The sequence below is a fragment of the Haliotis rufescens genome, unplaced genomic scaffold (genome assembly GCF_023055435.1).
Source record: "Haliotis rufescens isolate VD_foot unplaced genomic scaffold, xgHalRufe1.0.p SCAF_7, whole genome shotgun sequence".
NCBI classification, from domain to species: domain Eukaryota; kingdom Metazoa; phylum Mollusca; class Gastropoda; order Lepetellida; family Haliotidae; genus Haliotis; species Haliotis rufescens.
In genome coordinates this window covers 20413664-20426982 of record NW_025964361.1, presented here as the reverse complement: position 1 = coordinate 20426982, position 13319 = coordinate 20413664, and the positions used below count along the sequence as shown (strand labels likewise).

General features: G+C 41.5%; 1 protein-coding gene across 6 annotated transcripts in view; it reads left to right on the top strand.

Annotated features, from left to right (window-relative positions):
• LOC124139819 (putative oxidoreductase GLYR1) overlaps positions 1 to 6026 on the top strand; it is a 107023-nt gene extending 100997 nt beyond the window's left edge. For all 6 annotated transcript variants that reach the window (XM_046507166.2, XM_046507171.2, XM_046507170.2 and 3 more), the window contains one exon: positions 3471 to 6026. In XM_046507166.2, coding sequence (XP_046363122.1) covers positions 3471 to 3545 — 75 coding nt within the window. In that variant the 3' untranslated portion in view covers positions 3546 to 6026. The remainder of the gene's footprint in view (positions 1 to 3470) is intronic.
• The last annotated feature ends 7293 nt before the right edge of the window (positions 6027 to 13319 follow it).

Genomic DNA, 13319 nt, shown 5'->3' with positions numbered 1-13319 from the left:
TTTGTTACCTTGTCAGCTAATGAGGTTACTGTTGTACCGTTTGTTACCTTGTCAGCTAATGAGGTTACTGTTGTACCGTTTGTTTCCTTGTCAGCTAATGAGGTAACTGTTGTACCGTTTGTTACCTTGTCAGCTAATGAGGTAACTGTTGTACCGTTTGTTACCTTGTCAGCTAATGAGGTTACTGTTGTACCGTTTGTTACCTTGTCAGCTAATGAGGTTACTGTTGTACCGTTTGTTACCTTGTCAGCTAATGAGGTAACTGTTGTACCGTTTGTTACCTTGTCAGCTAATGAGGTAACTGTTGTACCGTTTGTTTCCTTGTCAGCTAATGATGTAACTGTTGTACCGTTTGTTACCTTGTCAGCTAATGATGTAACTGTTGTACCGTTTGTTTCCTTGTCAGCTAATGAGGTAACTGTTGTACCGTTTGTTACCTTGTCAGCTAATGATGTAACTGTTGTACCGTTTGTTACCTTGTCAGCTAATGATGTAACTGTTGTACCGTTTGTTACCTTGTCAGCTAATGAGGTAACTGTTGTACCGTTTGTTACCTTGTCAGCTAATGAGGTAACTGTTGTACCGTTTGTTTCCTTGTCAGCTAATGAGGTAACTGTTGTACCGTTTGTTTCCTTGTCAGCTAATGAGGTAACTGTTGTACCGTTTGTTTCCTTGTCAGCTAATGAGGTAACTGTTGTACCGTTTGTTACCTTGTCAGCTAATGATGTTACTGTTGTACCGTTTGTTACCTTGTCAGCTAATGAGGTAACTGTTGTACCGTTTGTTACCTTGTCAGCTAATGAGGTTACTGTTGTACCGTTTGTTACCTTGTCAGCTAATGATGTAACTGTTGTACCGTTTGTTACCTTGTCAGCTAATGATGTAACTGTTGTACCGTTTGTTACCTTGTCAGCTAATGAGGTAACTGTTGTACCGTTTGTTACCTTGTCAGCTAATGAGGTTACTGTTGTACCGTTTGTTTCCTTGTCAGCTAATGAGGTTACTGTTGTACCGTTTGTTTCCTTGTCAGCTAATGATGTTACTGTTGTACCGTTTGTTTCCTTGTCAGCTAATGAGGTAACTGTTGTACCGTTTGTTACCTTGTCAGCTAATGAGGTAACTGTTGTACCGTTTGTTACCTTGTCAGCTAATGAGGTAACTGTTGTACCGTTTGTTACCTTGTCAGCTAATGAGGTTACTGTTGTACCGTTTGTTTCCTTGTCAGCTAATGAGGTTACTGTTGTACCGTTTGTTTCCTTGTCAGCTAATGATGTTACTGTTGTACCGTTTGTTTCCTTGTCAGCTAATGAGGTAACTGTTGTACCGTTTGTTACCTTGTCAGCTAATGAGGTAACTGTTGTACCGTTTGTTACCTTGTCAGCTAATAAGGTAACTGTTGTACCGTTTGTTACCTTGTCAGCTAATGAGGTTACTGTTGTACCGTTTGTTACCTTGTCAGCTAATGAGGTAACTGTTGTACCGTTTGTTTCCTTGTCAGCTAATGAGGTAACTGTTGTACCGTTTGTTACCTTGTCAGCTAATGATGTTACTGTTGTACCGTTTGTTACCTTGTCAGCTAATGAGGTAACTGTTGTACCGTTTGTTACCTTGTCAGCTAATGAGGTAACTGTTGTACCTTTTGTTACCTTGTCAGCTAATGATGTAACTGTTGTACCGTTTGTTACCTTGTCAGCTAATGAGGTAACTGTTGTACCGTTTGTTACCTTGTCAGCTAATGAGGTTACTGTTGTACCGTTTGTTTCCTTGTCAGCTAATGACAATACTGTCATACCGTTTGTTACCTTGTCAGCTAATGAGGTTACTGTTGTACCGTTTGTTACCTTGTCAGCTAATGAGGTAACTGTTGTACCGTTTGTTACCTTGTCAGCTAATGAGGTAACTGTTGTACCGTTTGTTACCTTGTCAGCTAATGAGGTAACTGTTGTACTGTTTGTTACCTTGTCAGCTAATGAGGTAACTGTTGTACCGTTTGTTACCTTGCCAGCTAATGAGGTTACTGTTGTACCGTTTGTTACCTTGTCAGCTAATGAGGTTACTGTTGTACCGTTTGTTACCTTGTCAGCTAATGAGGTAACTGTTGTACCGTTTGTTACCTTGTCAGCTAATGAGGTAACTGTTATACCGTTTGTTACCTTGTCAGCTAATGACAATACTGTCATACCGTTTGTTACCTTGTCAGCTAATGAGGTAACTGTTGTACCGTTTGTTACCTTGTCAGCTAATGAGGTAACTGTTGTACCGTTTGTTACCTTGTCAGCTAATGAGGTAACTGTTGTACTGTTTGTTACCTTGTCAGCTAATGAGGTAACTGTTGTACCGTTTGTTACCTTGTCAGCTAATGAGGTAACTGTTGTACCGTTTGTTACCTTGTCAGCTAATGAGGTTACTGTTGTACCGTTTGTTACCTTGTCAGCTAATGAGGTAACTGTTGTACCGTTTGTTACCTTGTCAGCTAATGAGGTAACTGTTGTACCGTTTGTTACCTTGTCAGCTAATGAGGTAACTGTTGTACCGTTTGGCGTTTGTTACCTTGTCAGCTAATGATGTAACTGTTGTACCGTTTGTTACCTTGTCAGCTAATGAGGTAACTGTTGTACCGTTTGTTTCCTTGTCAGCTAATGAGGTAACTGTTGTACCGTTTGTTTCCTTGTCAGCTAATGAGGTAACTGTTGTACCGTTTGTTTCCTTGTCAGCTAATGAGGTAACTGTTGTACCGTTTGTTACCTTGTCAGCTAATGAGGTAACTGTTGTACCGTTTTTTACCTTGTCAGCTAATGAGATAACTGTTGTACCGTTTGTTACCTTGTCAGCTAATGAGGTAACTGTTGTACCGTTTGTTACCTTGTCAGCTAATGAGGTAACTGTTGTACCGTTTGTTACCTTGTCAGCGAATGAGGTAACTGTTGTACCGTTTGTTTCCTTGTCAGCTAATGAGGTAACTGTTGTACCGTTTGTTACCTTGTCAGCTAATGATGTAACTGTTGTACCGTTTGTTACCTTGTCAGCTAATGAGGTAACTGTTGTACCGTTTGTTACCTTGTCAGCTAATGAGGTTACTGTTGTACCGTTTGTTACCTTGTCAGCTAATGAGGTTACTGTTGTACCGTTTGTTACCTTGTTAGCTAATGAGGTAACTGTTGTACCGTTTGTTACCTTGTCAGCTAATGATGTATATCATTACCAGTTACCTGTCCCATTGTTTGTGGGAACACCCACAACACCCACACATGGGGAGAACCCTATCTATTGGTATGAGGAAAGTTTGGCAACAGTTTGATGGGCAGCAAGTAGGCACCACATCATTGTGATCAATGAATGTATGGAGCTTATTACTAGACTCTCCTGCTCGGTGACCTCAACAAGTGTATCAATGGTTTATTGTGTGGATAACACTCTCTATGGGATCAGGAACACTCTTAAAGTTTCCTAACAGTCATTTCTATTTTCAGATGTTCAAGAAAGCTCGCAGCCTTGGATTCAGCGAGAGTGACATTTCAGCAGTGGTTCGAGCTGCAAATGCATGATGAGAACCTTGAGATCAGCCAATCACTACATGTGTTTCAGAACAATTAAATGAAACAGTTTCCTCAGAAAAGTGTTGGAGTTTATGTAGAAGAAACTTGGTAGGACGACCAAGACAAGGACTGCAAGAAAGGGTCATTGTAAATGTCCATCTTTAACAATGTGCAGGCGTTCTCCTGTCAGCAGTGGCATTGCATGGAAAGAACTTGATGTGACAAGATTTTATTTATGTATTTTAGAAGTCTCAGCATTGATGCAAGCATTAAAGGGAAAGCCATTTTCCCAATTACTTAAGGTCTCTGAAACCAGCAAGACAGAACAAGTGCTTGCAAGCTAACATTACTGTTCATCACTTATGCCAATACCATAAGTTTCTGTCTGAGGAAGTAACATTCAGGATGTAAATGAAATTTTCATTTGATTGTATAGAAAAAAATTGTAGATGAGAAGTTTGTATAGATTTCTATTTTTAGCTTTAAGAAAGCCCAGTGCATAACAGCAATGGAGCAAAAGGGAAATGAGATGAAAGTGTGTTGATAATGTAGAAGATGTTAATATAAATATTATGTAGCAGAACTTATTTATTTGGAGAAATCCCCAAACTTGTTAAGAAAGGTATTTTTTGTCCTAATTTTCAAAACTGAACAGCTGTGGAACATTTGTTGTTGCTTTAATTCAGTTGTGTGAAGGCGCCTCAAAGTGTTCATTTGGGAGTCTGTACTAACATTTCTTACAAGTTATGTTAACGTTTTTAGATGGGTCTTTTAATATTAATTTTATGTTTTACATGAACTTAATTAACTTGTTTGTTTAATCTAAGAACCAAGCTGTGGTGATTTCATTTTAATATTTTTTGTTTTTTTTGCACTGCCAGACAACCATGATTGCAAAACAAGGATATTGACCGATTAATTTTACCTGATGGAGTCACTGATTGGTGGGCTTTTGCAGAGGAGAGATCTGGGCAAATGGTAGAAACCTGGCACAGTCTCTGATTCATAGGCTCTCGCAGAGGAGAGATCTGGGCAAATGGTAGAAAGACAAGATTTCTTCTTCTTTTTTTAAATTTCTGGTAGGAAATAATCAGTAGAATAAAAGAGTGATTGAAATGGCCAGTAGAAGTTGAAACTGCATTGACTGGTTAGCTGAAATAAAAGGGATAGTAACTATACCAAGACAAGTTTGTCCAAATGAATATCTTCTTGTCAAATATACATGGAGTCTGCAGCAGCAGATTTGGCAAGTATTGCCAGACATTGTTTGAATATCCCAAAGTAGAAATTGTTGCTACGTTTTTAGACTTAATGGGAATTACAGATATTCAGTCGTACTAGCCTCATTGTAATTTGACACTCCAACATTTTGTTATCATTTCACTTCACCCAATATACATACGTACCACATTCAACTGTAATGGTGTTAGCTAGCAAATATCAAATATATTTTTTACTCATACCAAATATGAATTCTCTGTCATGTGAAGAGACTGGTTTGGTAAGGTATCAGGTAGGGTTAAGTTCAGATACCAGTAAATGCTGTATGCATGAGTCAGTCTGTGACTTTAGCTGCTAATCCTAAGTCCAAGTGCAGTGAAATTCTGTTCGGGCTAGTAAGGTCAGCTAATAATAATCCACATGATAACACAACATCCTAACTGAAAAGGATGCCAAGAGCCAAGTTTGGGCTAGTAGCCTCCAAAGTATTTGGTACAGACTGATATGTATGGAGACTTATCATCCTGCCTGAATTTTACGAATGGACTGGTTGTTTTTCGTTAAGCAGAGATGGTCATGTAAATATCATTCCTATATTTGTAATCATACTTTCTGTTCAGCTGTGTGTATATGCATGATACAACTGTGGTCTTTTGTCACATAATTATACTACTGACTTTGTGAGGCAGAGTATTGTCCCACAACATCTATGGATTCACAAGTCAAAATAATAATCTTAGATTGAAAGGCATACTGAGTTTGGTGTTGACATAGTTTTAGTATATTTTGTGTATTGAGTAGAACTATGATACAATTAATTGTAGATAGGTGTGATTGAATCCTGATTTTGTATGATATAGAAAACTTTCAATCATGACCACAGATTTTTACAGAAAAAGTTTTCTGTTTGATCTTTGCCTCAAGTTGAGGCCCTCAGGCAGATCTAAAGCAAACTATCAGTGCGTAGCAGTGTGGTAGAAATGTGATTGCTTTGGTTTTGTTTTGTTTTTTTACTGTATCAAGAAATGGATATAGACATCATGACTTTGCCATGATTAGCTGTCAATTTTAACTTCTACCAAGATGTCAAATTGAAATGGATTTTAACTTGTTAGGAAGCAAGGGTAGAATGTTTCTGTTGCGAACAAATTGCTACTGTGTTTCTACTTGTGTTTGTTCCTGTGTTGGATTCCATGTGTTGTATGTCCTCATCACATTCATCGTTTGAACCATCAAGTCAACAGCCATTTAATAAATATCTCAATCTCAGTCTTGTGTGTACATTATTCAACTTTGAAGCATGCAAGTTTTTTACAGCTGTCGCAGGGTTCTACAAAAAGGCTGGTCCACTAAAACATTGCTTGTAAGGTGTAAAAAAATAAAAGAATTGGTTCTCAGGCAATAGCTTTTGAAAATATAGTGAGAGCGGGCAGTGTTTTGTGTGTGTTTCATTGAATTTCATTTACATTAACTTCGGCAAAATGGTGAATGAACACTGCACAGATCGGCAAATGACATTGACTCACCATAAACTCGCCTTTAGTCGTTAGAGATACATAGTGTTTGGTCTTCCGATCACTGTATTGAAATTTCTTTTCAGTTATGATATTGGCCATGACATTAAGTATTTTTTAAACTAAAAGACTCATAGGTTGGGGAAAAAATGTGTTATGAGACAAATACACATGTAATCTTAATCTCTGAGTATGAAAGATACAGTAAACAAGTACCATTTAATTTGTAAATCATTACGTCTTGCCATGTTTTATTGTAGATTTTTTTTTACCAAATTTGCAAACTTCTATTGCCGCCATGACCATAACACCAGACATGCAGTAAAGCAGTGCCCATGTAAAGGGAAGTAACTGCACGTGATATTGGATTGCATTGTTTTTAAATATTGTAGCATTTCCCTGACACACACCTCCCCCTCCCCGGGTTCTTATTAATTTTTAGGACTTTTCTTTTTTGAAAATGGAAAGAAAATGTGCGGCAGACTTGATAATGATGCGGGCGGTGCATGAGAACTAAGACTATTGGTTTGACTTGTTTTTAAGTTGTTGTATGGCACGCTCCACAGCTAGGTGTCAAGCCATCTGGCAGGGACAGGATACCCTCTCACGACTTGCCTTCGGATACTTTGTATCAGGATTATTCTTCTGCTTCAGCAGAGGTGGATACTGCACATTTTGTGCCAAAAGACGTTAAAAGATTTGTGCTTGGTACTTGTTGTTAGTCTGTCTGGCGCTCGGTATTAAGGAGCTAAAACAAGGACTGGTCAGCTGGGAGTCAGCATACTGTGTCTGAGTGGGGAATTCATGTATAAATGCGACATCAGTGCATGCACATCACTATATATGTGCAATAATCTTGAATGCAATGTTAAACCCAATTTCACCTCACCCCACCTCACCTCACCTCATCTGACCTGATAAACAGCAACCCATGATTGCAGTAAAAGGCAACTATGCTTGTCGTAAGATGTGACTAACGGGATCGGGTGGTCAGGCTAGCTGACTTGGTTGATGCATGTCATCGTACCCCAATTGCGTGGATCGATGCTCATGATGTCAATCACTGGATTGTCTGGTCCAGACTCGATTATTTACTGACCCCCATCACATAGCTGGAATATTGCTGAGTGCAGCATTAAACAACAAACAAACAAACAAACAGTATCTGGACAAGATGACCATGAGGATGAAGCTGCAGTAAAATACTTGTTTGAGCTGCTCTGCAGGTACTGCTGCAAGAGCAAAAGCCCTTGTAGAAGTAGTCTAGTCAGTCACAGGTAACCACACCCAGAGGTCTGTAAACAGAGACTCAGTACAGTCTACTCTAGTCAGTCATGGACTGTAAACAGGCTCAGTACAGACTATTTTGTATCTGCTTTCGTAATTTAACATTTCATTTACTTTCGAAAACATTTAATTACAGCCGTTGAGTGGGGGTCTTACCCCCCCAAAAAACGGTTATTTTAGGGAGGCAACAAAAATGGCATCTGAAAACCTTAGAAACCGTTAATAAGGAATGAGTGCACATCCCCAAACAAAATGGGGGAAGGTGTCAGGTATACTGCATTCTTGCGAAGACTTATCTCAGTCCACATTAAATTACTTCCTCAAATATTGTATTTGGCGATGAGGTGGCACAGGGAAATGCATCTTAAACTTGAATTATTTTTTAGAATGACATTATTTGCAGAGGTTAATATCCCTGTCTGTTTCCATATCATAATAAACGACGAAGTTGAAAGTTGTTTATCGTACAATAAAACACTGCAGGGAGAATATGCCATGAGGGACACTGCAGGGAGAATAAACCATGAGGTGAGCAGAGTGGTTTATTCTCCCTGCAATGTTTTATTGTACGATAAACAACAACCACAAGTTGTTTATTTCTTATTCGAGATATCAACATTTTGTACAGCCCCTTTAAGAATGTAAATAAAATGTACAAACTTTAAACATAATTACCCAGATTTTCATAATGATGACTCCCTGAATAGAATCCTACCGCAGCAATGTCAGACAGGTGAATTTTATGAAAATGTCCAATATACAACGTCATCAAGTTGCAAGCGCATGTTCAAATCTCAAGAAATGACGTCATGACAGAACGTTGTCTCATGAAATAAACCAGGCTTCGTTCTTCATTGTTCTTTGTCATTTATCGCATAACTATCTTACAATTTACAATACAGAAACACTTTTGGCTAATTATCTCTTTGTATATTTCAGTTAATTGATGAAATGTTAATATCTTTGAAACAAATTAAGTATGTTTGCTTCATTATAAATAAACTTAATATGCTGCTTACTTCCAATCACTAAGTGGCTGCTCATGGTGCCACATATATATATATATATATACTCTTCAAAAAAAGAAACTTGACACTGACTTTCAAAATGTAATATAATGCGATTGTTTCAAAATAGGACACAGAAACCATAATTGAAACACTGTTTGAAGATCAATGTACACAATGTTCAAAACATTAATCGTGTCACCTAGAGAGACACACTTACACGATACAGTAAATGTCACAGGGGTACAGAAAATGTCAGTATCGGTTGTGCCCACCACGTGCATCAATCACTGCTTGACACCAACGACCCATAGATGCAATCAAGTTGTCAATAACAAGCTGTTGGATGTGCTGCCATTCATGCTGAAGTGCATCAAGAAGCGCCGGAATTTTCAAGATGTTAGAGGCCGCCATTGGCCACGGCGTGGATCCAAATTACCAACCCATGGACCAGCCAGCAAGCCAGCTTGCTGGCCAGCCACCACTAGACCAGAGAACAATACGGTACGGGAGCCACACAGTATCCAGGGACATGCCGTCCAAGGCAACCAGCCAAATGCCTCCCACGGCATTCCAGCCGATTACAGCGACAACAGCTTCTATCCAGATTAGGTCAAGGCCATATCTAGACAGACCAAGTGGTTTTTGACATCACAACCACAACCTTCAACGGGAAACTCAGAAATGTGATAGATGAAGTGAAACAAGAAACAGCCGAGTGTTTCCAGACTTCAACCATGGACTCTGTGTCCAAACAACCTCCTGTGAAGAAGTTAGTTCCCTGCAGAGACGGAGGTATGACAACCCACAATCTTCACAGGACTCTTTTCACCAGCCAAGGGGATATAACTGCCATGGAAGATCAAGCAGCAGAGGGGAAAGAAAATTCTGACTTCCTTACAACCCCCTCCGACGTTATAGACCCTTTCGACCTGGTTACGTCTATGGATTGCGATTTACGCCTACTGTCTTTCAACATAATGCTGACTCCGGGCCCAGTGGGAGGGTGCCTTCTGACTACTGGATTCTTGACGTCATGGCTCACGGTTACAAGATACACTTCAGGAAACATCCGAGCCCGAACATACACGCTGTGGGTTGAAGGTTTCACCTGACCGGTGCCAAGTTAGCAGCTGCAGAATTGGCTGTCAGGAAACTACTAAAGAAGCGAGCCATTCGGGAACTAAAGGAGTCCAAATATCTACACTTCGCAATTAATGGCTGACGCTACGAATTCCAAGTCCTACCATTCAGGATAGCAATAGCACCTTGACTATTCACCAGAATTACAGCGCCAGTCATCAAGTTCGCCCATCTCCAGCTTGTTCGAATCAAGGGTTATCTGGACGACTTCTTAGCGGCAGACCAAGGGAAAAATCAGCTACAGCAGAACATGATATTCTTGGTCCAACTTATGACTTACTTGGGGTTCCTGGTCAACCAAGCCAAGTCAGAGATCACTCCGGTCAAAGACATTATATACATCAGAGCAAGATTCCAGCTAGACAGGGGATATCTATGTCACCAGAGGATCAATTCGACAAGACTATAAACATGATTCAATCCATCTCAAGTCAACCCAGCAAGTCACTGAGGTGGTGGATGTCTCTGCTAGGCAACTTGACATCTCTACAGGATATGACCTTCAGAGGAAGGCTGAGGCTACCTCCTCTACAGACATAGGTAAACTCAAAACGATTGAAGGGCCTACAGTTCCAGTCTCAGTTACCTTCCAGTTTGCTACAAGACCTCCATTGGTGGAATCGCAGAGAACATGTGATGAGTGGCATCCCTCTGACTTATCTGACGCCAGAACATCATCTATTCACAGACAGATTCAGATTAGAGCTCATATGGATGATCTCACAGTACAGGGATTGTGGAACACAGAAGAGAAAAACCTTCATATCAACTGCAGGGAAATGAAGGCCATATATTACGCCATCCTCGAATAGAGAACATAACTTCATCTATCATCAGTTCTCATAGCCACGGACAACACCACAGTAGTGGCCTATATTCAGAAGCAGGGAGGAACCAGATCCAACTCCCTGATGACAGAGAGTACTACACAATTGTTTGCCTTGGCAGACTCCTTCAACTGCCAGATTGAAGCAAGACATATACCCTTGAAACTGAACATACTGGCCGACAGCCTCACCTGTTGGGGAAGAATAGTGGCAACAGAATGGACATTACATCCACCGATCTTCAGCTGGATAACCAAGATATGGACATGCCACATATAGATCCATTCGTCACCTGCCAGAACAACCAACTTCCAGTTTATGTCAGTCCAGTTCCTGACCCAACAGCTCACCAGATCGACGCTCTTTGGATGGTTTGGACGACCCATTCGGCCATACATTCCGACCATGATCTCCCCTGGACAAGGTCATCCACAAGGTGGAGGAGACTGATTGCATAATTATACTGATAGCCCCAGTATGGCCCTGCAGGGCATGGTTCCCCAGGCTATTAAAGCTACCAATGGTAGCTTCATCTGGATCTGCTATGACAGCCCAGGTCCAGCAGATTCCACGAAAATCTGCCCAGCCTACATCTAAGCGCCTGGAAGCCATCGCGCAGAAGATTCAAACATCCGGTTACTCTGAGATTGCCTCGGATGCTGTGGCAAGATCGTGGCGTCCTTCATCCTCCCTTTTATATGACAACAGATGGGACAAGTTTGTCCAGTGGAGAAGACGACTAGGTATTATTGATAATGCTGTATCAATCCCTATGACAGCGGACTTCCTTCTTCATCTATGTCAAGACAATAAATTGAGACACGGGACGATAGAAGGTTACAGATCAGCCCTTCATTCTGTACTTAAACATGATGGATTATCCATCAGAAACCATCCCATCCTCAACAGACTAATGAAATCCTTTCTACTAGAAGATATTAGGACAACTCGTATCTCCCCAAGTTGAATCTATCTGTGGTATTATCAGCACTGTTAACGGAACCTTACGAACCCATGGCAAAGGCTACCCTACTTCAAAAAGTCAGGAAAACATTGTTTCTCCTAGCCATGGCTACAGCAGCAAGTGTTTCAGAGTTACATGGCTTAGACTATTCTAGCCTTACACATGATCAACACTGGACCTCAGTAACTCTAATCTAAGATCGCTCCCAGACTTCATAGTTTACCACAGTGTGACCGTTGGGTCATAGACGCTATACAATTCCTGCATTAGGGCCATCAGTGGATCACCCCGACAGACTCTGGGGACCTGGGGACCTGTCCTAATACAGACCCATGTGGGAAAGTAGCAAAAGAGTCCTGGGGACCTGTCCTAACACAGACCCATGTGGGAAAGTAGCAAAAGAGTCCTGGGGACCTGTCCTAACACAGACCCATGTGGGAAAGTAGCAAAAGAGTCCTTGGGACCTGTCCTAACACAGACCCATGTGGGAAAGTAGCAAAAGAGACCTGGGGACCTGTCCTAACACAGACCCACGTGGGAAAGTAGGCAAAAGAGTCCTGGGGACCTGTCCTAACACAGACCCATGTGGGAAAGTAGCAAAAGAGTCCTGGGGACCTGTCCTAACACAGACCCATGTGGGAAAGTAGCAAAAGAGTCCTGGGGACCTGTCCTAACACAGACCCATGTGGGAAAGTAGCAAAAGAGTCCTGGGGACCTGTCCTAACACAGACCCACGTGGGAAAGTAGCAAAAGAGTCCTGGGGACCTGTCCTAACACAGACCCATGTGGGAAAGTAGCAAAAGAGTCCTGGGGACATGTCCTAACACAGACCCATGTGGGCAAGTAGGCAAAAGAGACCTGGGGACCTGTCCTAACACAGACCCACGTGGGAAAGTAGGCAAAAGAGTCCTGGGGACCTGTCCTAACACAGACCCATGTGGGAAAGTAGCAAAAGAGTCCTGGGGACCTGTCCTAACACAGACCCATGTGGGAAAGTAGGCAAAAGAGTCCTGGGGACCTGTCCTAACACAGACCCATGTGGGAAAGTAGGCAAAAGAGACCTGGGGACCTGTCCTAACACAGACCCATGTGGGCAAGTAGGCAAAAGAGTCCTGGGGACCTGTCCTAACACAGACCCATGTGGGAAAGTAGCAAAAGAGTCCTGGGGACATGTCCTAACACAGACCCATGTGGGCAAGTAGGCAAAAGAGACCTGGGGACCTGTCCTAACACAGACCCACGTGGGAAAGTAGGCAAAAGAGTCCTGGGGACCTGTCCTAACACAGACCCATGTGGGAAAGTAGCAAAAGAGTCCTGGGGACCTGTCCTAACACAGACCCATGTGGGAAAGTAGCAAAAGAGTCCTGGGGACCTGTCCTAACACAGACCCATGTGGGAAAGTAGCAAAAGAGTCCTGGGGACCTGTCCTAACACAGACCCATGTGGGAAAGTAGCAAAAGAGTCCTGGGGACCTGTCCTAACACAGACCCATGTGGGAAAGTAGCAAAAGAATCCTGGGGACCTGTCCTAACACAGACCCACGTGGGAAAGTAGCAAAAGAGTCCTGGGGACCTGTAGGCAAAAGAGTCCTGGGGACCTGGCCTAACACAGTGTCATATGGAGGATCTAACATAAACGATTGAGAATATCCTACAAGTAATAAGGTATTACACATTAGCAGTTCAAAGTCAATTATTTCAACATCTTAATTAGCTAAACAGCATGAAGCAACATTAATGTTCAGTGAAAATTACTGAAAAACAACCAATATCAATATTTATATAACTGATATAAAGGATGGATACACCTATAACTGACAT